Consider the following 25252-nt stretch of genomic DNA (forward strand, 5'->3'; position numbering starts at 1 on the left):
GGGAAGGCAGGAGGTAGATAGCTTTGCAGGCAAGAGAACTCTGAAAACATGGGGGCACTGAACCTCAGTGTCCAGGGACTGCAGGAAGGAGCTGAGGAACGAGGTCCCCTAGTGGAACCAGACCACCTAAACATTAGCTGAGTGGTAGAAACCACCACCAGTGAACACAGGTGCCCCCCAAAATCTTTGAGCAGTCGAATGACCACCAAAACTTGCAAAGTTCCCTTGGAGCTGTTGAGGGGCATGGGGACCTAGCCACTTGAGAGGAGGCTAAGGCTGGGTTATTCCCCAATGGGCAGTGAGGGCAGGACAGGGGTGCAGGAGATGGCGCCCAGTGGAAACTAGCTGTGTGCAGTGACAGGAAGGACGGACAGGAAGATGGGAAACTCCCTGGCTGGGGCAGAGCAGTGAGTGACACTCCACCTGCAGGAGGGGAGCTGTCCAGAGGAGAGGAAGTGGTCTGCAGGGGGAAGCTACAGACTTCTGAGGGCACTGAGGCGGGCATCACTTCTTACCATCTGGACTTCAGAGGGTGGGTTGGTAGAAGGAATTTAGAAGCAAGAGTAGGAGTAGTCTGGACTCAGGGACTCTGGCACCCTGGGCATGAACAGACTTTCCAGGCGAGGGCTGGAAGAGGAGAAGAGGGCACCAGAGGAGGACCCTCGGTGTCAGGATATATGAACTGAGAGGCATGTGAGAGATGAAGGGAGCAGTGGCTGGGAAAGCAAGCAGTCATCTGTAGGTGGTACCCAGCCTGCAGAGGTTGCCTGACCGAGCACGACACCACAATGTTAGTTCCCATGTCGTATGCTCCCTTGGCCCCACAGGCCTTGAACTAAAGGCCTGATGCATGTTAGCCAGCTACAGATGCCTCCAGAAAGCCAAGGGGCTACTTCTGCAGATGGGAACGTCAACAGAGAACATCATGCTCAGCTGAGCCCACATGCCTTTTAACCACCTTAGAAAGGGGCTGGGGGCGGAGGGTGGCCAGGGTTTGCTACCTGGTCTGTGGGTAAAGGTCTCCTATGTGGTGATCTATTGTGTAACCTAATAAAATTTGACTGAAGATTAGAGAACAGAACAAGCCACCAGATTAAACACAGAGGCCAGGCAGTGGTGGTAATCCTAGCACTGAGGAAGCAGAGATCTGTCTGGATCTCTGTGAGTTCAAAGCCACCCTGGACTACATGAGACTGACTCAGTCTAAGAGAGAAATAGAGCCAGGCAGTGGTGGCCACACCTTTAATCCCAGCACTTGGGAGTCACACACCTTTAACCCCAGCAAGAAAGGTATAAGGCGTGAGGACATAGGAACTAAAGGCTTTTCGGGTTGAGGAGTCCTAGAGGTAAGAGGTGGCTTTGTCTCTCTGATCTTCAGGCATATTTTATGAGGGTACACAATGTATCACCACACTCCTAGGAGCCAGAGGTGACCAGGCCAAGACACAGCCAGGCCTCCAGCTGGGCAGGGTAAGAGGAAGGGGAGTCTGGCCTGGGATCCAACAACTTCCTCTAGCAGCTGGACCAGGAGTAGGAGCCTCCCATCTGAGCGGAAGGGTCTGGAAGGCTGGGGGAGGGACATTGGGGGGGGAGGGAAAGGACCTTTAGTTTTTGTTCAAAACAATGACCACCAAAAGGATCTGATGCCTACAGTTTCTGACTGTTTAAATTTAGCGCACAGGGTGGGGCAAGCACAGTGATACACAGCCCGGCCAACTCTGATTCCAAATCCTGGCCTCTGTTGAACTCCTTCTATTTACACCCTGCCCACAATGGGGGCCTGCCTTCTAGGGGCCTTGTCATGGGAGAAAATCAAACTACTTCCAACCCACAGTGGTTTAGAAGTCAATAAGATAACCACTCATTGTCCTATCAATACTTCACACCTAAGCCAGAAAGGGCTGAGTTTAAGTCAAAGGATCCAATCACTAACAATGGGATTTCAGAGACCAAAGGTGATCTACCAGAGTTCATAAAGTCATGATCAGGACCACGCCAGTCTACCCAAGTGTAAAGATGGCTCAATTCTCAGCAAACCTTTCCTAAGAAGAAAAAAAATCCTAAACTCTGCCTCAGTTTCCAATATCTCCTCTCTCAAAAGGTTGGCCTTGCCTGGCAGTGGTGGCTCACGCCTTTAATCCCAGCACTCGGGAGGCAGAGGCAGGAGGATCTCTGTGAGTTGGAGTCCAGCCTGGTCTACAAAGCAAGTTCCAGGACAGGACTCTGTTACACAGAGAAACCCTATCTGGAAAAACAAAAACAAACAAAGAAAAGCTTGGCCTTATGTAATCCAGTAGGAAAGTCTGTAGATGTGAAGCATAGCAGTACCCAGCAGATAGATACAGACTATGCCATCCCAGACAGTATCTCACACTTGTCACAATCAGAGGACTCAAAGGTATCCCTGGTGTCCTCAGAATGCCACCTCTTCTGAGGGTCTCCCTCCACCAGCCCCTTACAGACCACTTCTTTCTTTCCTGAGACAGAGCCCACTAGATGGCCCTGAGGGAGTAAAGCTCACCATATAAACTGAGCTGGCCTTCAATTTGCAGTGATCCTCCTGCCTCTGCCTCCCAAGAGCTGGGATTACAGGTGTGCACTATCATGACCAGCAGGTTATTTCCTGGATCTAGAGGATGATACAGTCTGGTTTCTGGGCTTCCAAGCACCAGTGTTGAGGCAGAAAGAATCTTGCAACATTATTTAGTTCTGACTCAAATGTTTTCAGGCCTTAAGAGCACTTCCCCACCCCACCCCTGTGCTGGAGGTGGAACTCAGGGCCTGTGGCATGCTGTCAGTAAACACGCTTCCCCACTGAGCGACATTCCCCAGCCTGCTTAAAAGCACATGTACAACAGCACAATTTATCCACAGCCCATGCCCCACCTCCTGCCACTCTACCACCAGGCTAGGACTCCAGCAATGCCACCCTCCCCTGCTGAGCCAAGACACACCTGCAGAATCATTCTATGCAAGAGAGGTTGTTTCCTTTAATTTATAGATACCAGGGAGCATTTCAGCTGACGGTGTCCATGGTGTCAATTCCCAATGTGGGGGGAGGGGTGTTTCTACATATACCCATTGAATCTAATCACTAATTTTAAAATTTACTTATTTTTAAGGTTGTTTGTTTTGTTTTTGTTTTTTATCTTACGAGTGTTTTGCCTACAGGTACGTGTGTGCACTGTATGTGTGCCTGGTGCCTTCGGACGTCAGAAGAGGGCATCCGATCTCCTGGAACTGGAGTTACTGATGGTTGTAAAGCAGAATGTAGGTGCTGGGCAATGAACCCTGGTCCTCTGCAAGAGCAGCAAGTGCTCTTAACCACTAAGCCATCGCTCTAGCCCCAAATCTAATCACCATTCTGAAACTGCGTCTCTTGTTCTTGCCTATTTGCTCCCTTTATTTGGGGGGCAGAAACATCACTTACCCTATGACACACACACCCCTCCTGGGGGCAGGAACATCACTCACACTATGACACACACACACCCCTCCGCCCCCAGCTCAGTGGAGAAATAGAGTTGGGAGAAGAGGGAAGCAAAGAGAGAGTGGCAGACAGACAGACAGACGACAGACAAGAGTCTGGCAAGCTGACTGGAGGGTGCTTTGGCCTCTGGTGGCAGAAGCCCTTGAGAACCCCCATGTAAGCACTGAGTTGGGCACTTGAGTTGAGTGGTGTCTCAGGGCGACAAAGGCCCCTGAGTTCCCAGGAGTCTCTGTGACTTCAGAAATCCCCGTCCAGAAGCTGGATAGACACATATTCAGGTGACCAGGCATGGTGCCAACTCCAGTTGAGAGACAAATGGAGCCAGAGAAACTGCCCCGCCCCCCAAGGACGCACTCAAGATTCCAGGAGACCTACATCAGGAAACCCAGAGGCCTCTCCTGCTCCTCAAAAATTACCCTGGGCCTCCATTTCCTTGTCTGTAAAGTAGGGGTGCCAGGCTGCACGTAGTGGCACATGCCTTTAATCCCGGCACTCTGGGAATCCAAGGCCAAGCTGGTCTATATAGTAAGTTAGTGAGTTCCAAACAGCCAGGGCTCTGCAGAGAGACCTTGTCACAAAAAAAAAAAAAAAAAGGGTGCCAACAGCATGTGATGTGCAGGCCAAAGTCCATGAAGGGAGTCACAGTCTCCAAGCCACACGAGGGAAGATGCTCTCTGTGAGAGGAACAGGACCTCCTGGGCCTGCAGGGTCCTGTCTGTCAGTGAGGAAGGGGAGAGAGAAGGAAGAAAGAGCCACAGGACCCCCTTCATGGGACCATGAGAGGATGGGGTGAAGAGCTCACACCCCAAGCTCTTCACAGCAGCGCAAAGGCAAGGCTATTAGCTAGGGACAGACTGTAGAGGAACTCCACTCTCCAGCATGGCAGAGCTCCCCACTGAGGGCCAGGCTTCAAGCCCTACCCATTCCCTGTGGAGCCAGGGGTAATGGTCTGCCCTCCCCTCCCAAGGAACTACCATGCCTCCAGCCCTGAGTCCAATGAAGCATGTGGGTCTGCCCAGAAACTGAGGTCAAGTTTCCTTCAAACAATTGCTTTCCTCAGAGCTCTCCCGGGTCCTCCTCGGTCTCCTGGGGGACAGATGGAAAGGGCCAAGACCAAGGTCAGGCCAGAACCAATGCCCAGCAGGGCCCTCCCTGAAGAGCATGGGAGTTGTTGCTGCCTTTCCCATCATTTTCCTGAGCCGACCTGACCCGGGTCCAGTCAAGAGAGTGCTGTGCAACCTACGTACCTTCAGGGTAAGAGGGGGAATTCCAGGTCTAAAAAATGCATTATCCACAGTCTCCATTCTGGCCCCTCTGTCAGCAGCTGCCAGCAATAACGCCTTGACTAAGAAAGGCCTTGACCGGTAATCCCTGCCTCTGCGCCAGCATGCTCTCCTAAGACAACGTTCAGTAGCTCTGAATTTCCCAAATCAATTACTCCAAGGAAGAACTCACGCAGACAGGCACTAGAATAAAAATGGCAGGTAATTCCCACTGGCAGGTAATTGGTCCCTTGAGAATTTCAAATAATAAAAGCAGAATTGAAAAGAAAGCATTTCCCCTAGAAAGGCAGGGAGAGAAAGTGCATGGATAAACAGAAGGCTCCTCCCTGCCCCAGCCACCTTCTCCTACAGGGGAACCCCCATGAAGCCACCAGGACCCAAGAGGTTGGGGTGGGGTGAAGTAGGGCCAGTTCCAGATGTCTGGGCCTGAGGGGACACTTGAGTCTCATGTCTTGGGATCCTGTTCGGTTATGGGTCAAGTTCAGTTGGTCTCTGTTTTCCCGGTGATCTGACCTCTCGTTCAGGACAGAAGCTCTTCCAGAGTAGGATCTCGATTGTCACACCTTGCCCTTCCCGCCCCTGACTATGGTACCCCCCAGAAAGGAGCACCCATGGCCTCAGATGGTAATGGAGGAACAGGTCCCTTGTGTGTCTGCAGCCAGTTATTACACCCTCCAGGCCCCTGTTTCCTTAACTGTAACGTGGGGAGATGCCATCCAACTGTTTCATAAACAGAAGTGGCCTACCGTGCCACTTCAAGAGTGCTCCAGAGCTCGCCTGCTGGCATTCCAGGAAGAAAGAGACCTCTAGTCGGGATTTGTAGATTTCTGGAATACACAAAAGTCAGCCGCAGTAGGATTTCTCAGAGCCTTTTAAATCACTAATGTAGATTGGCACTCTACAACGGACCATGACGAGCGTGGCCTTTTCCTTACCAGCCAACCATTCACAACACAGACCAGGCTGACAGTAGTGTCAGGCACTGGGTACAAGGACAGAACAAGGCATTAAAAGGGAGTTGGAAGGTCACAGGAAGCTTTCACAAAGGGCACATGTTCCATAAGTTCCTAAAGAAAGAGGAAGGGATCTGTGGGCAGACACAAGGTGGCCCAAAGAGAGGCCAGTACTGGGACAGCCTGGTCCCGCCGGGACCTGGTTGTCAACTGCCAAGGAGGGGGAAAACTGAATGGGAGAAAGTCGCAGGGTAAAGAAAATGGTGGCAGCCTCTCAAAGAGCCTGGCTGAAAGATAATGTCTCTCTTAGCACTCGCCAGGCATTGTGGGAAACAGTGCTCAAGTTCTCTCCCCTGGTCTCTGCTCTTTCTCCAAGTGAGATGAGTGCTACAATTCAACAGGGCAGAGACTCGAGGATTCCAGTACAATTCAGACCAGCGTGCTTACCCACTGCACTTCCCCACCTACAGCCAGCGTGCAGAGCTAGTGCCACCAGCGCCATCAGTGTGGAAAGGAGTCACTGATCCCTTGCCATGTGAAGCCTCCTTAATTTTTTTATTTATATCCCCACTGAACAGCACTTTCCAGATATCTGCATAGGCCATTCATTTCAAGTATTTAAAAGGATATCATCCATCCACGAGCGAGCACGGGGTTCCCAAATGGGAAGCTGGTACTGAAAGAGATATATGTGGCTGAACCATCAGCACCCTCAACAAGACTTGGGCTTCCTGGTGCATGGCTGCGGTGAGTCACAGGGCCTGGACACAGACCTGGGGAAGGGGGCACCACTATCATCCCAAACATGACCCCCGACAGTCACTTCCATCAGAAGGAAGAAGTCACCAGACCCTTCCTGTCCCCCTACTGGAAAGGAAGCAAAATTATGTGCCTTAATTCAATTAGGTAATTAACTAGACAATGTGAAGAGAAATTCCAGTGAGGATATAAATACTCTAAATCGCTGCCGTGGGTGAAGCAGATGTCAACAACAAACAGGAACTCCAAATCCAGGAGGAGGGAGGACGGAGGCGGGAGGGGGGCTGAGGTGTGTCCCTTCCAAGGTGGTTTATAATTACCAGGGCCAGCCCTGATAAGCACTTTGCAAGCCTTACCTCACCTAAGTATCACAACAACTCAGTGATGAAAGTGGGGCCATTTGAGGGAAACTGAGGCAAAGGGACGGAATCGACTTGCCTGTGGGCACAGGCAAGGCCAGCAGGATTCCAAGTCCCCACCTTCCTCCTGCAGGCCCCTCTGCTCCTGTCCTCGAGCATGCCCAAGATAAAATGGGCTCTCTGCCTGTCTGGGGTCCTCAAGGGTCCCTTTTGTCAGGTTAGGCCTGGGGCTCTCTACATCCCAGTAGTAAAGGCTGCTGGGTGGCTGAGTCCCGGCCAGCTGGGGAAAAGCAATCTGGACAAGCCTGCTTGCTGCAGTTTGGGGGCCTGTCCTGGATGGCTTAAGGCTACATCCTCTGGGAAGGCCCCTGGCCTCCCTGCCCCACTGTCCACACCAACAGTATGACCCACTAAAGGTCCCTCTTTCTAAGGGGAGAAGGGGGTGAAGAGCCAACCTCAGACTACTTTAGGCCCGCCCATCTCTCCCCTACAGCTGGGGGCTTCAACCCCCACTTAGACCCACACATACCCTGGCCCTTCTCCACCTGGTGCTGTCACAGCAGTGGGGACAAAGGTGGACACAGACCCAGAACTTCAAGCACCTTAAAGAATCTTCGATACTCCCTTCTCTACTTGCCAAACTCACTCCCTTGAAACCCACATTCGGAAACCATTTTGTTTGGCTGACTTAACCCTACCCTCACCCACAACCCCATCCTTCCAACCAACCCATATGATTTTACAAGAAAAATAAGATTATATAAAAAATAGAATCTTTCAAATTCAGGTGGTCCTACCCAGAACTTTGCTGGGGCAGAAAGTGCTGGAAAGAGGCATTGTCCAGAGTACCCTCCAACCTCTAAGTGGTCTTCTTAAATAAAGTCCCTGGGGAAGAAGAGCAGTGACCGGCAGAGGCCCTGGTGTCTGTCACATGTTCACTGTGCCTGTGGACTGTGCTCTCTCCATGTCTACTTTGAACCTAACAATCACCCCCACAAACAGGCACTGTTGTCCCTAATTTACAGAGAACTTTGACTTGACTGAGGTTACAAAGACAGTGAGTACAGTATCCTGGTCTCAAGCCCAGGAGCAAAGCCCAGATCACCATCCACTCCCACTTCCGGGTGGGACTTGTGAATACTTCCCAGACTGCTGTGTGGGGACATGGCAGTTAGCTCTGTCCCTACCCCCACTCCAAGGGCCATCACAGATCCCGTTCCAAACCAACACCTTACCAATCAGTCCATGGAAAATGCAATACCATCCCAAGTGCTGGCTATAGAGATGGGCAAGGAACTGACACCAACTCCCCCCAAAGACAGCAAGCTACAGGGATGGAAAAAGAGGAGGCCTTCCTGCTTACCCTTCCCTGTCTATTAACCTCACTTCTACTTCCACATCCCCTCACGAGGCTGCCACACAGCTCTGGATGAGCAATGCACAGCTGTATGCTATAAGCTGTGGCAATACAAAGACCTGTATTCAAATCCTACCCTGGCCCTTCTCCACCTGGTGACCTTGAACAAGCCCCAAAGATCCCAGAGCCTGTGTTGAGACTCAGTGAGCTGATGCTCAAGAAGCCCTACTGCCTGGCTCTAGGAAGTGCTCAGAAAGTGCAAGCTGCTGGGTATTGGTATTACAGCCCTGAGAGATCATGTGCCTTGCCTGGGCTCACACAGCCAGCAGGAGGCACATCGAGTGTTGGCATCAGGTTCCAGGTCTGACCTAATCCCTTTCTTGACACAGACCCCCTCTACAGGGAAGCCATGAGAAGGCACAGCCCAAATATTTACTATGCCCCAGTGGATTCCCCAGGCCTACAGGTCACAGGCCAAGTACAAAGTCCCAACCAACAGGTTTGTTTTTACACACACACACACACACACACACACACACACACACACACACACACACACACACACACACCAGCAATGGCTCACAGTGAAAGTTCCCAAACCTTGGCATCCTCCCCCATCCAGAGGTGAGTGGTGAGCTCATGCCTGTGACTAAGCCACACAGACGCCAGGAGCCCTCTCTGGGAACCCAAAGACTTGGCTTCTAGCCCCAGGAGGAGTCACGGCTGCAAAACCAGGGTTCTTCCAGAGGTGGGGATCCCTGGCTCCTGTTGCTGAGATTAAGATGGCTTCGCCTTGCAGCCAGGGGCCAGCAGGAGCCTGGAGGTCAGGGTTTGAACCCCAGTTCAGACATGAACTTAGAGAAGTTTAGGGCAGCCTGACCTCTAACCATGGTTCTAAGGAGAAGTAGGGCAGCTGATTTCTGGCGGTCAGGAGTTCACTAGACCCTGCGTGGTCACCACCCTGCTCACCTGCAGCCATGCTGAGTTGGGGAGAAGCAGAGCTCGTGCGGGCCCTGAGAAGGGGAAGAAAGAGCAGTGTTGAGGGAGAGGACTGGGCAGGCAGCCTGGAGAAGCAGGCCTGGAAGCGAAGTAAAACAAGCCCGGCTGGGGGGCTGGAAGCTTGGAAACAGAGTGTAAGGTATTACAGCGCCCTGCAGAGGTTCCCGGAGTCAGCCAGCAGAAAAGAAACCCACCCCTGCTCGCTTCCCTTCTCCCACCTCAGGAATCGGACAGATGGACAACCTGGACCACCTCGTTTAAAAACCAGAGAGAGCCGGGCAGTGGTGGCGCACGCCTTTAATCCCAGCACTCGGGAGGCAGAGCCAGGCGGATCTCTGTGAGTTCGAGGCCAGCCTGGGCTACCAAGTGAGTTCCAGGAAAAGGCGCAAAACTACACAGAGAAACCCTGTCTCGAAAAACCAAAAAAAAAAAAAAAAAAAAAAAAAAAAAACCAGAGAGAGCTGAGAACTCATGTACAGGCTTTCCCCAAAGCTGGCTCTTCCCGGACAGCAGAAAATGGATCTCCTGATGCAAGGTGGGGTAGGAAGTGAGCAGATGTTAAAACAGTGTTACAGGAGTGCCCACGCTAAAGACCGCACTGCTCCTTCTAGCGCAGGTCACCACCCTGCTCTGTGCTCCTCAGAGGCTCCTCCCTCCCAAAATATCATGTCCACAATCCTTTTGGGTCTGTTTGAGTGCTGAGGACTGAATCCAGGGCCTTGAATAAGCTAGCCACTGAGAATGTCCCCACCCCACCCCACCCCTTTTCTTTGTCTTTTGGTTTGATTTTGTTTTTGGAACAGGCTCTCATCTCACTCAGGCTGGCCTAGAACTCGAATGGTGACCAGACCTTCCTCAGGCTCCTGAGTTTTGAGATTACAGTTGTGGACTGCAGCCCCTAGCCCACAATCGTCATCAAAGGTCCTCACGGTACTTTTCTGCTGCAGGCTCATCACCACCTTCCCCTCCCTGCTCTAGCAGGTCACAGCTTTCTGCTCTCCCCGCCAGCCTTGGCCCCTGGAGCCCTGATTCGTCACTGGCCTTCTTGCCACCTTTGGTATTTGGCTGAAAACTCTGCGGAACACTTTCAAGTGAGCCCACCACTCCTCCAGTCTGCTGAGGACAGACTCAGATTCTGCCATTAACTTCTGGAAGCAGTGTATGTGTCCAGCAAGAAACTGGGTGCACCCCTTCTGTGTACTCATGAAGCCGGCAGCCCAGCCTCCACCCACTTCAACAGCAGCAACAAAGCCACTCAAGGGAGATAATGGAGCCAGAGGGCTCTGCAGAGCCTCAAGTGTGACACGAACCCAAGGGATTACGAAGTCTATTTTTAACTCCCCACATCCTGACCGAAAAACAAATCCCTCACACACCCCGCCAATTCCTATCGGGGTGACAGGGCCTTTTAAGAATGCTCTCCTCCTGGAAGTAGCGCCAGCCAGTGTTGACGGCTGATGGCGGTCCCTCTGCCGGGAAAGGCCCTGAGGTCTCTGCTCCAACCGCTGCCAGCTTCCACTATGTCTGGCTGGGTCCTCACTGTTCCCGGCAAATAGCCATTTCCTAGTGGACTCAGTTGTCATGTATTTTCCATGACAGCCATATTTCCATCACAGCAAATGCTGAGAAAGGCCACATTCGTTCCTCTCCTTATTTCTTTATCCAGTGCCCCTCCTGGCCCTTCCCTAGTAAGTGGAGTCCTGCTCTGGGACCATGACATGGGCCAACCCTGAGGCACCTGTACCACTGGGAATTGGCCTCTGTGGGGGCAAAGATAGGTAAAGTGGTAAGGCAACCTGAAAAGAACATTCATTAGCAAAGACGAGGGACTCTGTGGCTTCAAGGGTTCCAATTTGTGCAAGGGAGTTATGGAACACTACCTACCCCTCCAGGATCCCAAACAGTTTTCAATGGGAACCAGCCCTCACGACCTACAAGAAGATGGGAGCTTCCTCCCTCGGGACATGGGTCTCCTACCTGTCACCAGCCCCATCTGTGTGGGTGCTAGTTACTGAGAATGGATCCCAGGGCTTCATGCATGCCAGGCAAGCACTCTACCACACAGCTACAATCCCAGCCCTCACCTCACTCATGCAGTGTCCAGCCTCTCAGGCCTCCCTCAGCTTGCATTCACTGTCATGAGGAAAACAGCCTGGAAAATGGCCCAACAGGGATGTCCCAAAGGACAAACCCTGGCTGTGCTCCTGGAGCACCGCAAACAGCTTCCCCTGGTGAGGTGCACCGAGAACCGGGAGGGAAGCAAGAAAATGGGAGGAGGGTGGGGTGGGGTGCAAGGGCCGCCTTTCTGCCTCAGGGAGCCAACAGTGTCCCCTTTCCCAGAGCCTTGGTTTCTTTAGCAGAAAGTCTCCAGGAGACCGAGGGAGGCCTGGGTTAAGCCAGTCTCACTGAATGAATGGAATTCACAAGCCGGGAGGTGGAGACAAATGCTGTGTGTTTAGCCTAAATCTGCCTGTGGTTTTGTTTCCTCTTCTTTGGCCTCTAGGGCTCCACAGCCCTCTTCCAACCAAGAGACAAACCCTTCCCAGGGTTGCTGTACAATTCTAGAAAGTCATGTGACCCTCTCAGTGTCCCTAGGACAACATCTGTGAGCCCAGAATAATCCCCCAAACCCCAGCAGACCCTTCATAATCCCCACATGTTCTCTTGAGTCTAAAGGTGGTTTGGACCGTTCTCATTTGAGACATGAGATCAACCTGCAGGAAGGGTTGACAAGATGGCTCTCCTATACCTGTTTCTAGACCTGTCCATCTTAGATGCCATAAGGCCAGAAAGGAATTTTTTGAAAAGCAGTTTAAGACTGGGGTGAGAGAGGTGGGTAGTGGCTTAGTGCAGAGCACGAGTCTACCATATACAAAGTTCCAAACTCTATTTCCAGTACCCCACACATGCACACAGAGGTAACAGATCTAGAATCATCTTAGAAGACACAGCCATCTGTCCACAAATCCAAAGCATCTGTTTGTCCTTCAACAATGGTCAGCCCAGCCCAAGTGCAGACACAGAGGCTGCCTGGCTCTGCTAGAATGCAGGAAGCAAGGAAAACATTCTGGGCCTGGAGCATCAGCAGGGCACTGCTAATCTGGGTGAGTGGTCACCAGGCATAGGAAGACCCTTGCTGGGCTCACTCATCCTGCGGGCACTCCAATGAGAAGTCCCGGGTCTGACAACCCCTGGAAGTTGAAGGCTTGCCCTGGGAGAAGGACCTGTCTGCACATTAACAGGAACTGCAAGTCAGGGGTAGGATGCGGCTCAGTTGGTGGAGCGTTTGCCTCACATGCATGAAGCCCTGGGTCTCATCCCCAGCACTATATAAGCCAGGCATGAGAGCACACGCCTGGAATCCCAGCACTTGGGAAGTGGAGGCAGGAGAATCAGGAGTTCAAGCCTCCACTACACAGAGGGTCTACCGCCAGCCTGGGATACAGAAGCTAGCCAGTACCAAGCAGGGGCAGCTCATACTTAGGAGATAACCTGCTGGACAGTCAAACAGTGACAGAGAGGAAGCCTCAGGAACAGACCGCGATGCTGGAAGCCTAAAGAGCAGAAGGAAGTGACCAGGAAGGAACGTCAAAGCCACGCACTGTAGCCCAAGATTAGGCCCTGATGCTGCGGTGCAGGCACTACAGCAAGATTCACGGCAGAGCCGGGGGGGGGGGGGGGGACACGCTAACAAGGCTGCTTCAAGAAGCCTGGTGCGGGGCACCCCAGGCACGAGGTACAGGCATGGTACGAGGGGCCTGGCTGGGATGGCTTGCTCCTAGAAGAGGTCAGAGCACTGGGCAAGGGCACAAGCTGAGAGGCAAAAGTAGGGAAGGCCAGAGGCACAGAGAGGTGGTGACTTGAGAGGGAAAGCAGAGGTGCCCCACACTCACACCTGGGTCTCTGAGCCCACGCTACTCAAGCCCGAGGAGACCCCAGCTGGGCTGGTCCCAGAGCCCCCGCTCCCTTTGGCTCTAATTCAGGAACCCCAGTGTTGTGTGTGCAAGTCTGCTGCATTCTGAAGTCAGCAACTTCATGTGGGCCCTGACCCCATGCGGTACTCATCCTCGGAGATGCTAGGGGAGATCAGGGCTGGAAAAGAGTTCAGCCATTTAGCTGAACAGCCCCGGTCCCTCTTCCCCTCACATCTGAGGAGCCTAAAGATATGAAGGACCTCCCAGGACCACCTGCCTAAGAGCCCAGGCCCTCCATCATCTGGACAAGATCTCTAACATCAAAGCCACCACTGAGTGAGCAGGAAAACCATGAAAAGGCATAGTGTAAAGAAGGCCTGTGTTTATCATCAAGGGACACGAGTTCAAGTCCTGGCACTACCACTTTCTACTCACTCTTCCCATATAAACACATTCGGGCTTTAGATGTTCACTTCCTTTTCCTGGACTCCAGGGACCTCATCCATAAGATGCGTATTAATAACCCTGAGCCTTCAGAGGGATCAAGGGGTTTAAAGGCAGAGCAAGGTACTGCCTGCCACAGAGCTGAGTGGGCAGAAATGTGCCGTGGGATAGCTCCGTGTGAGCATGCCCTTCCTTCCATAGCCAGCCCAGCTCTCAGAAGACACAAGTCCCCAGAGATGTCCTCCAGGGAGGATTGATTTAACAAGGAACAGACCTACCCCATGCCCTCCTCAGAGGCACAGGCACAGAGCCTCCTAGTTGGGAAAGTCCAAGGCACCCACACTGGAATGAGGAGAAGCAGGGAGATCACACTCACCTCTCCAGTGCCCCCACCTCTCTAACTTAACAACTGAACACAGGGGTCTCAGCATGGTGTGCCAACCCTTCCAGAATGCCAAGGTCAAAGGTCTGCCCTAGTGCATGACACTTGGAAAACTTCCCTGGATTCCTCTGCCCCTCTGGCCTGCCTCCTATCCCTCGATTTCCACCACCACCCACATTCTCTTCCCCTCGGAGTACCTAAGGGTGATGGTTCTTAAGCTAAGCTGTGCAAAGGGCCTGGACAGTTGTGGAAGAGAAGGTCTCTAGGTCAGGAGTAAAGATGAGGAATTTGCACTTCAACAGGTACCCCGTGTGGGCACTCAAACAGGTCAAAGGTAACAATCAGAAGCACGGACTTTATGTTGCTGGGTTTGGGGTACAGCCCAGCCCCATCACTGAGTGAAGGACCCTTGGTGAGTCCCTTCCTCAAGACAGACCCAGACTCAGCCTTGCACGGTTATCTTAAGAATGCAGTGACATGTGTGTTATGTCCCCAACACAGGGTGTGGTACATAATAAACAATAATGGTGCTGTAGCCACTGCCAAACTCAGTCCTCTGCCTTGAGTGCCTAAGGGAAGGCACAGAAAACCAGGACCAGGGGACCACAGTGAATACTTGAACCCCTGAAGGGTTGTGCGAACATTCAGTGGGTAGAAGTAACAGGGACACAGATTTCCATTCTGAACAGCAAGAATGTTTTAGTTGACTGGAGATGCCCAGCCATAAAGTCAACACCTCCAGAGTTCCCAGTCCCTGGAGGACCTGAGCGAAGGGGCTAGCTGTGTACCAGGTATGGATGCAGCCCAGAGAAGGGGCACTGGAGGCCGGTGGCCTGGAGCACCCCAGCGAAGGCTGGGGTCAGGTTCTGTGCTTTGGCCCCTCTCTCTTGTATGTTGGTTGGTCTTTCACTGTCTCTCAGTATTTACAGTGGTCACCTCCACTTTCAAGGGCCTAACTTTCTGACACATCCACAGCAGAGAAGGGAACGGTGGCACCATTTGCAATCTGGGACTACAGTCATCTGTCCTTATGTGTGCACATTTCTCAAAGGCCTGGGGTTCGCTTGTTCCTGAGAGGAGGGAACCTGAAGCAAACGGGTCCTTCAGACACCAAGCTCTTCAAGTTCCAGGAGGCCAGCTTCTCTGACCCTGTGAGTCCACGAGATCTTTTTGACAGACGGACCCTTTAAGCTCAGGGAGGTTAGGGAGACTGCCCAAGGACACACAGTGAGCTGAGATTTGAACCACGTTCTCTAGATTCTAGAGCTGGGTGTTAGGTCTGGTTAATTCTGGGCACACAGTCTTTAGGTCAAGAAAATAGAATGGAGTTAACACTAAAGAGGAATAATGTTTCTTATGACTCTCAGTGGTGACCCACTGACAGTTAAAACCAAGGCACACTCCCCTCCCGAGACTTCAGCTGCTGAAAGAGGTGGGCTAAAGCCGGACACAAGCATCATAGAAAGCTCTGAAGGACCAAACCCAGAAAAGCTTGCAATCCTCACCAGACTGAAACCTGGGAACGTGGTGGCTTGGGTCTCTCTCCCCATGCTATGTGCAGTTCAAGGTGTGTTCTGTTAGTGGAGGGTGGGGTTGGAAGCAGGCCAAGGAAAGAAAAAGACTCTGTGCCCACCGGCGTCCTTAGTAACAGCACCAGCTAGCAATGAATACAAACTCCCCAAACTTGGTGGGGCACATGCGAGGGACAGTGTGTGTGTGACGGGGTCTGAAGTTGGAAGGTCAGTGGAAGCTTCTGGAACTTGTAGACTGGAGAACCCTGTACCCCAACTCTTGTAGACCGAAGGCCCCAACTGAAGGTACCTTCTTGTTGCCACCTGCGCTCTCCTTTCCAGAGGAAAGCGTCAGCCCTGCGCCCCGCTGTGGTCAGGGATAGAGGCAGAAAACAGCAAAGTTTAAAGGGTCCAACAAGACTCAGAGGTCCTGCAGGAGAGCAGAAATGAGAAGTAAATAAAGCGAAGCCGAGGCGCACTCCTCAGTCCTGTAGCCCTATAGAGGAATCAAGGGCCCCAGGGTCCTCAAGGAGTCCCCGCTCGGATCCCTGCAGGTGTTACAGTCCCCTCAACTTGACCCGCGCTCTTCAGCCATTAATTACCTCTATGTGCTGGCCTGGCCAGCAAAGTTTAAAGGGTCCAACAAGACTCAGAGGTCCTGCAGGAGAGCAGAAATGAGAAGTAAATAAAGCGAAGCCGAGGCGCACTCCTCAGTCCTGTAGCCCTATAGAGGAATCAAGGGCCCCAGGGTCCTCAAGGAGTCCCCGCTCGGATCCCTGCAGGTGTTACAGTCCCCTCAACTTGACCCGCGCTCTTCAGCCATTAATTACCTCTATGTGCTGGCACTGCCATCCCAAGGGCAGCGGAGTCGGAGCAGCCCAGGGCCAGGGTCTCGTCGTCACCAAGACTCCGGGTCGTAGGGTTCTGGGCTGCCAGTTCGGCGGCCGGAAAGTTTCCGTGGGGCCGGCTGGGCCGAGCGGAGCGGGCCGGGCTGGAGCGAGCTCCGGCCGGCTCCGCGCCTCCCGCGGCGCCGCGGCTCTCTGCTCCCGGGCCACCGGCCTGCCCTTCCCTGCCAATCGCAGGCCGGGCAGCCGCAGCTCCGCCCGCCCACGGGCCCCAGCGGACGGGGGCGGACGGGGAGGGGCGGGGGCGCACCTGTTTGGTCAATCGACCCCACATCTCCACCACCCGCCGGGCCGGACTGGGCAGGGCTGCCAGCGCTCGCTCCCGCCCGGGCTTGGCCGGGGTCCAGGCTGGGCCACACGCCTCTCCTCTGGCCCTGCTCAGCCCGGTCCAGCTCACGCACGGCCTCAGCCCGCCCTTTTAGGTCCTTTCCCGCCTCCTCAGCTGTAGACCAGCGACAGAGAGATGACCAAAGCTTCACTTTCCTTACTCCTCTGTCACCCTCTAAATACCTCCTCCTGCAAGCATCGTCCCCCGCGCGCTGACCCCCTAAACTTTCACATTCGTCCAGCACCAATCTCCAACTTCGGGCTTGGAGGCAGGTACCAGAGCCTGAGAAAGGGACGGCGGCTATGATATCTCTGGGAAGGCATCGCAGCACGCCCATCCACATGAAAACTCCGCAGCACCCCCAATGCGGCGGGCTCGATGTCCCCGAACTTCCTTGGCCTACCATCGCCATCGCCCCATTTTCCGCGATAGAAACACTGAGATCAGAGCGGGCGAAACGCTTTTCCGATCTGATGACAGGTGAGTTGACAGAGTTTGCCTGGCTCCTGTCCCCGAAACCGGAGGATGCCTGGGTCCGCCCCGCCTGGTCCCGGCGGACCGCGAGTGGCCTGGAGGAGAGGAGGCGGAGGCCCGCGGTGGCGCGCGCCCGGCCTTACCTCGGCTGCAGAGCGTGTCCCCGCAGAGCGCGCCCGCGGGAGGCCCCAGCAGCGGCAGGGAGGCCCAGGCGAGCGCTCGGGAGGCCGAGCGCCCAGCGCCCATCCCGGCCCGAGTCGGCCCTTCCACCCTCCGCGGCACCTGTGGCGCCAGCGCTGCGCACGCGGCCTGGGCCTCGGGGGTCGAGCCCTGCCGTACCGGGGCTCCCCCGGGGCTCTTCGTGCCGTCCCGGCTCGGACTCCCACGGAGGTGGCGCGGACCCTGGCGGGAGCAGGCCGCCCTGGGCAGGGCGCTATTTTTAGCGGGAGCTGCTCTCCTAGTCGGACAGACAGAACCAGTTAATTCGGCCGTTGGGGAAGGGCCTGTCCGGGGAGCTCCCCGGAAAGGCAGCCGTGGCTCTGCTGAAAGCTGATCCTGCGCATTCCTGCCTCTCGAGGCGGGAGGGCGGGAGGACGCCTGTAATTCCAGGGGGAAGCCTGAGTCCTCTGAAGCTGTGCCTTGGGCCCAAGTGCACGCCCCAAGAGGGCTCTTGAAACTGACCTGGAACCTGGCCCCGCTCCTTTCATGCTCATATGCCTCAGATGATGGGGCATAGCAAGCATGTCTACCTTACTGAGAGTCCTCACTTCTTGTTAGGAAGAGTCCTTTCGATGTGGAGTCTGAGCCCCAACAAAGGACGCTGCCATCACTCTGAAGTTTCTTGGCCAATGTCAGATACTGGGCAGTGATGTGCCCTGGATGGACTAGGCAGCTTTGAAAGCTGGAGGACACCTAAGCCTGACACTTTTCAATGGTGTGGCCTTGGCAAGCCACCTCACTTCTGGATCTATCTCTCCTTAGAGCCCCAAGACAGTATTCGAGAAACCCTGTGTAAAAGCAAGACCACTACATACATGTTCCTTCCAGGAAGATGCAAAGACTCAGACAGGGATTTGCACTCAGGAAGCCGTGGGAGGGGGCTAAAGAGGCACACGTGGTGTTAGTAAGGGTAAATAAATAGGCTGGATGATTAGAATAGAGGCTGCAAAAATAGACTCCCACATGTATGGAAACTTAATATTTGGCAGAAGTGGTGCTTAAGGGTGGCAGAGAAAGGAGAGTCTTCTGTAAATGGTGCTGGAGCAATTGGATGTCCATATCAGAAAAAATGGAATTTCTCCCTCACACCATTCGTAAGTTCAGGTATACTAAAGAATTAAATATAAAAATTAACTGGGCATGGTGGCTCACATCTAAGCCCAGCACTTGGAAGGCTGATGCAGGAGGACTGTAGTGAGTTTAAGGCCAGTCTAGATTACATAGTTCCCGGCCATGAGCCTGAGCTAACAGTGAGACTCTGAGTCAAAACAAGCAGACAAACCTGTCAGAGGGCAGGATTTCTTGAAGACGCACAGAACATCAAGGGAAAGATGGATGCATTTAATTAAAATATAATACCCGTGTTTATCAAAAGAAGATAAATGAAGTCAAATGCACAATAGACAGAGGCCTCCCACACATCAGTTTTCAGAAGAGACTGGTAGAGTGTTGGCCTGGCATTCAGGAAGCCTTGATTTGATCCCCAGCACCACATAAACCAGGTGTGGTGGCAAAAACCTATAATCCCAGCCAAATGGGACGTGGAGGCAGGAGGATCAGAAGTTCAAGGACATCCTTGATGGACTACAAAGAGAACTCAAAGCATGTATGACCAGACAATTGGCAGAAGAGAAGAACATGACCAATAAATAAATCCAAAGAGCGCCTTACTGTAACCAGGGAAACACAAAATCAAGTCCCAGTAAAGTGTCACATTGCTCCTGTCAGGTTGGTCCCCAAAGTGGACAGAGGCATAGGGAGTGTGGAGAACACTCATGCCACTCTGGAAAACAGCTGGGAGGCACTGAAAAGCACCCAGCTATCCGGCCATCCTTTGGGGACACACCTAGTCAATGTCTTCTCTGCAGCAAGGCTGCCTATGGCCATATGCAGAAGAACATAGACACATTGTGGTGTGATCTGAGAAATTCTCTACTGCAGGGAGGAGGGCTAGACAGAGGGGGTCTGCGAATCTCCAGAAAGGGAGACAGAGCGAATCCAGAGGAACAACGTACATAACACCATTCATTTGGACTCTTTAAACACGAAAACCAAATACCCATATATCACACAGGTATGCACAAATGTAAAAGCAGAGAGCATGCAGAGTCTTGATAAATGCACCTTTTGACCAAGTGTTTATCCCGGGGAGGCAGAGGGTGATGCAGAGGCAGAGGGCAGTAGAAAGGGGCTCCCCAATTTAGTAAGGTTTTTTTTTTTTGACTGGAGTGGTGCATAAGTCTCTCTCTATCTCTCTGTCTGTCTCTATCTCTCTCTTTTGTCTGTCTGTCTGTCTGTCCCTGTGTGTGTGTGTGTGTATGTGTGTGTGTGTGTGTGTGTGTGTGTGTGTGTGTATGATGTTTTGGGGAATTGAACCCAGGGCCTTTTGAATGCTAGACAAGCACTGAGCTATTCCTCTAGCTCCCAAACTCTTTTTTTTTAAAGACACAAAGGAAGCCTGATGGGAATTCCTTTAAAAGCCAGTGGTGCTCCAAAGGATACCTTTCCCCTTTTAGTGATGTCATCATGTCTAGGTGCTGATGCATGAACACAGCCTGACTTGTGGTGAAGCACTCAGAAAACCTAAGGAACACTAATAGCTTCCTAGTCCATCTCCCCTGAAGCCCAGCCTAGATGCAGCCTGCTCCTCCCCCACGTTGGCCCACCCTCAAGCTAGGCCTCCAGGCCCTCAGCTTCCTGCTGCTCTGGTACTCCTAGCACACTGCTCTGTCTCTGCTTCAGTGCTTGTATGCTACAATCCTGCCATGGGAGACCCTGAGTGTGGGGGGGTGGGTGTTCATATCTGTTCTTGAGACATCTGTTCCTGTCCCTCACCGTCTGTATTATCACAAGATGGACAGTGGCATCTAGTTTGAGATTGTGTCCTGAAGCAGACTGGTTTGGTTTTTTTTTTTTTTGACAAGGTCTTGCTACTTAGGTCATTCTGATTTCAAAGTTGCAATCCTCCTGCCTCAGTCTCCTTAGTACAAAGATTATAGATGAATACCACCATATCTACTCATATCACCTTTCTGGGCCAACACTGCAGGCCCACCCTCTGCACAGGGACTCAATTAGGAAGATTTACGAATATAAGAGCTGAATGACTCCAAATACTCAGAAATCACGGAGAGCCATGCCAAACTCTCAGAAGGAAGACAACCCCACCACCTGGTGGACTGCTTGGTCTTCAGGAATGTCCTGGAGAGTGACATGAACTTTGAGGTCAGAGAGCGCTGCATTCACATCTAGGCTGAACCACTTACTGGCTGTGTGTTCTAAGGTACCATTTCATTCGTTGGAGTCGCACTGTCAGGGTCTGCACAACCAGGGTGTGGCAAAGATTGTCACAGGGAGAGATCAGGACGAGTCTATGAGATCACAGGAGCCAAATGCGTGGCCCTGTTCTTAGGTCAAGCAATTATGCGAATATTGGCTAAGAGGAAGACGTTTGCAGAGGAGGGTGGAAGTAGAAGGCTGGTTAAGCAACAACAAGGGTGTGAACCAGTCCTGAACAGAAGGACCTGGAGGCTGGCTCAGGAGCCGAGTGTCAAGAGCATGCTCTAGCATCCTCGCTTCATTCCTCATGCCAGCATGCTCCTTCCCAGGTGCTGAGCTGCACAGCATGCCAACTCTGCAGACCCTCTTTATCTCCCCATAGCCACCCTGTTCTCCTCCAATCTGTTCTCACACACATCCCAGGATCTCAATCTGGACCTGTCTTTTCCTTGCCAGCTTCCATCTGTAGGGGCGACAGAGCCTGCGGCACCTTCCCCGGGGGACATGTCTGAAATGATTTACCAGATGCATCATCTGCACTTGGATATGCAAAATCTACATATGTCCTCTTGTCAGCAGCTTCCGCCGAGGCAGCATGCAGGATTGGGACTTGCTTATGGTCCAGACTCTAGAAGATGAATCAGCCGGGTTACATGTTCTCCATGCAAACAAAAGCATAAAGTTGAGAGGGCTGGTCGGTTCCTGGAAAAGAACAGCCCTGTGCACTTCAAGCATTCTGATGAGAGATTTTCTAAGCTAATAAACCAGTCTCTTTGATTTAAATCCCATCACCCAGGTGACATAAACATTAGTCACTGATGGTCCTTTGTCTCATGCAAATGGGCCGTGTGAGGCAGCAATCCCACCCAATTTATAGTCTGCCGTGTTCTTTTTGAGGCAGGGTCTCATGTAGCCCAGTCTAGCCTCAAACTTGCTGTACAACTAAGGATAACCCTGAGTTTATGACCCTCCTCCCTGCACCTCTTCCCTGGGCTGGGATTATAAGTGTGTACTACCCTGCTTGCTTTTCTGTCTGTTTTGTGTGTGTGCATGACTTTGTGGGACATGCTGAGGATCAACCCAGGGTTTTGTGTATGTTGAGGCAGCATTCTCCCAACAGAGCCACATCCCCAGCCCCTATCATCTTTCTTTTTTTTTTTTTTTTTTTTTTTTTTTTTTTAACAGATCCTGCCTCAAGTTTATTTGTAAAAACAGCATGGGGTCCTGATCATCTGCATATAGTGTGTAGGTGTGTCACACCAGTCCATCTGTCTGGCAGACAGAAACCTTTTCTATGGGGCCTTCACAGGGGCCTGGGCACCTTTGGGAGCCTGAGCCGGAGCTGAGGCCTCTGCCTTGGTCCCTATCATCTTTCTTAATGGCTGTCTAGAAGACCATCCGTGACCTCCCTTTTGGCAACACTGAAGGATGCTCCTGTGCCTTCATCTCTCCTAACCTCTGGCAATATGTGGTTCTATGGACAATTCTGCTCCTTCTGTTTCACCACATTCAACCAGTTTCTCTCCTAGTTTTTCTGGGTTGCTTCATCACACTCCCTGGCCAGTTGGAAGATAAGACTCTCAGAATCTGATCTCCCTTAATGTTCTTCAAGTGTAGGAGCCCAGGGATTTACCTGCTACCCTTCCTTACACCAGTGACTCTCATGTGCATCTCCAGCCCAGCAGGCACTGTGGTCCTTGGCCCAGGCTTCTCTGAGCATCAGGCTACTTCTCTGCCTCTGTGGCTTTCTCCCTGCAGATCCCACCCATTGGTACCTCTTGAAAGACTGGCAGATCACAGATCCAATCACATCCTTCCCACCTCTGCTGAAAAGCTTGCAGAGGCTTTGTGTCCTATTTGTGTGGCTGATAAAAACCCATCAGGGAGTTCACTGGTTCTGAGCAGAAGCACACACCTCGGGGTAGCCAGGGAGCTAGCTGGAGGATCGAAGCCTCCGCCTCGTTCTGTGCCACTGTCCTTGGCCTCTTCACTGTCAGCCACTCCAGCTCATTCCAGAGTTCTCAAATACACAACACTCCTTCCTCAGGCCTCTTCTGTCCTTTCCCCTCCTGGCCTGGCTAGTGTCTCCCAGGGGCCATTTAATGTCACTTCACAAGAGCAGCCTCCCCTCGTGTTCTCTAGACACTTGACCTAGGGGTTTTCCTTCACAGTGCTGATGGCAGTTGGTGACTGCACCTTCACTGTGTGGTCACCAGGTATTTGGGGTCCCTGAGTACAGGGGTCACCCCTGGTGTTCATCATTGCATCACTTCTCCTCCTCAGCAAGGGCCCTAGCCTGTAGCACGTGCTCAGTAAATGTTTGCTGAAGGATGAATCCAGATCTGCTTGCATACCTCCACCGATAGGCTCTCTTAGGACACTGTTAGTTACCAAATAGTCCTTCATTTCTCTCTGGATGCAGACAAACAAGCTTGAATCTCTTGGGAGGTGATGTGTGTTCTCACATGTCATTCTCACAACTAGCTCTGAAGAAGTTCTAGATTGTACTCTATATTTCTTTTTGACATAGAAGGAAATGGAAGCTCAGAGAGTATGTGCAAATTGCACAAGATCACACAGCACGAAAATAGCTGAGCCAATATTCAAAGCCATGCCTATGCTATTCCAAATCTGAGTCTTTGTACCACTGTGTCACATCGCCCTGTTTCTGCATACTATGTTACCATATAAAATAACCAATAACAGGCTCATCTGGAGGGAGCCAGACCCTTCCTTGATAGTGGAAATGAGATGCAAAAGCTGGGAGATGTGGCTTGGCATGGAGTGTTTGCCAAAGCACAAAGCCGTCGGCTCCATGCCCAGCATCATATAAAGTGGGCATGGTAGTGCACACCTGTAATCCCAGCACTTGGGAGGTGGAGGCAGGAAAATCAGGAGATCAAGGTCATCCTGAATCACAGGGAATTCCAGGATAGCCTGGGATACACGAGACCTGTCTCGACAGTAGACAAACAACCACAAACCCAGGGACCGAAGCATCCTGGGATGCACACCCAGGCTCACAGGACTCCCAGAGCAAGAATGACAGGCAGGATGAGAAGAGAAGCAGAGGGCAGGAGGGGCTTGAGAATTGCACACTGGTGTGAGCTGCTGGACATGGAGGAGGGATGGAGGGTGGGCCCGCTTGGAGAGCTGCAGCCTGTGGGACTGTAGCCAGGCTCCAGAGCTCTGGTTCTGCCTCTGCAGCTTTTCCCTGTTGTCTATGGACTCTGAGTTGATGGTATGGGGCCCCTCTGGGCAGGTTCTGAGCTGAGGCTTGGGGACAAAGGAGAACAGGCCAGTAAGCTGCTCCCAAGTGCTAGGGAAAGTAGCAGGCCATGGTGTCAGCAGAGCCCCTAGGGAACCTCCCCATGGCCCATAAGTGAGTCCCTCCTATTAGGTACTGAGCATAAGCTAGTGACTATTAAGACAGAGGAGGGGGCTGTGGGGCCTAGTGTTAGCCTGAGTAGGAGAGTGGTTTCCAAGGAGGTGACCTCTTAAAGCAGGAAGAAGATACAACCAGGCAATGAAGAGACAGCTGTGCAAAAGCATGCTACAGCCTGGTATTCTCAGGAACAACAGTTGGCACCTCTGGGCAGGCAGCATGAGGGAAGGCTGGCTTCCTAGGGCCCCGAATGCCATGCCCAGAAGCTTGGACTTTGAAGGGAGGGCATTGGTTGGGATGATCCTGGGCAAGGGACATGTGTAATCCTGAGGAGGAAGGTAGACTTAAAGAGAAAGACAAGAGACTATCCTGAGGATAGTCCTGGAAGGGAACAGGAAGTAAGGACAGACAGACAGCCCAGGAGGGTTCAGCCAGAGATGAAAGATCTGATGCGGATGGCTACTGAAGGGAAAAGTTCGTGGGAGGGTTTGTCCTGAGCCCTCTTCTGAGGCTGGGGAAATGGCTCGATGGTAAACTGCTTTGTGTGCAAGCTGAAGACTGAATTTGAGTCTGGACCCACAGACTGGACCCGCCAAGTACAGCTAGTACTGCAGTCCTGCTCCTAGCGGGTAGAGACAAATGGATCCCTGGAACTCAACTCACTGGCCATTCAGTATTGCCAATTGGTGAGTTTCAGGTTCAGTGATTGACCCTGCCTCAAGAAATACAGTGAGGCTGGAGACATGGCTCAGTGGTTAAGAGCACTGACTCTCTTCCAGAGGACCTGAGTTCAATTCCCAGCTCCCATACACATGGTGGCTCACAATGATCTGGAACTCCAGTCCCAGGGAATCTGACGCCCTCTTCTGGCCTCCTGGGGTACTAGGCATGCGCATGGTGCACAGACATACATGCAGACAAAACCCTCATACACGTAAAGTAAATAGAAATTTAAGTAGAAATAAATAAAATAAAAAGGAAGAAAAGATGATGGAGAGGAGAAAGTGGGTTAACCTAAGACAGAAGCAGAAACTGGAGGCAATGTCAGAAAGAGATAGGCTGGGAATCAGAGGGGGCCATGTCAGAAAGAGATAGGCCAGGAATCAGAGGGGGCCATGGCCATGGCTTTTCTTTTACTCCAAGAAGAAAGTAGGGTTGGCTCCTTAGGAGAAGGCAGGTAGTAAAACAACAACCTAAGAAAATAATTATTG

General features: G+C 52.3%; 1 protein-coding gene and 1 long non-coding RNA gene across 8 annotated transcripts in view; one reads left to right on the top strand and one right to left on the bottom strand.

The window, feature by feature from the left end:
- Dab2ip (DAB2 interacting protein) overlaps positions 1-25252 on the bottom strand; it is a 182083-nt gene that overhangs the window by 139722 nt on the left and 17109 nt on the right. For 2 of the 7 annotated variants that reach the window (XM_052725896.1, XM_052725893.1), the window contains exon 1: positions 16282-16462. The exons of 1 other annotated variant lie outside the window; for it this stretch is intronic. In XM_052725896.1, the coding sequence (XP_052581856.1) occupies positions 16282-16303 (22 nt within the window). In that variant the 5' untranslated portion in view covers positions 16304-16462. Of the gene's footprint in view, positions 1-16281; positions 16465-17301; positions 17321-25252 lie in introns of those variants that run through there. 4 more of the 7 variants (XM_052725900.1, XM_052725897.1, XM_052725895.1 and 1 more) reach the window with 4 other exon arrangements.
- The window catches only part of LOC128102290 (uncharacterized), a 34059-nt gene continuing 25436 nt past the window's right edge, over positions 16630-25252 (top strand). Inside the window, exon 1 of the long non-coding RNA XR_008215377.1 lies at positions 16630-17164. This is a non-coding gene — a long non-coding RNA (uncharacterized LOC128102290). The remainder of the gene's footprint in view (positions 17165-25252) is intronic.

This window comes from Peromyscus californicus, unplaced genomic scaffold (genome assembly GCF_007827085.1).
Source record: "Peromyscus californicus insignis strain IS unplaced genomic scaffold, ASM782708v3 Scaffold_7__1_contigs__length_154581171, whole genome shotgun sequence".
NCBI lineage: Eukaryota > Metazoa > Chordata > Mammalia > Rodentia > Cricetidae > Peromyscus > Peromyscus californicus.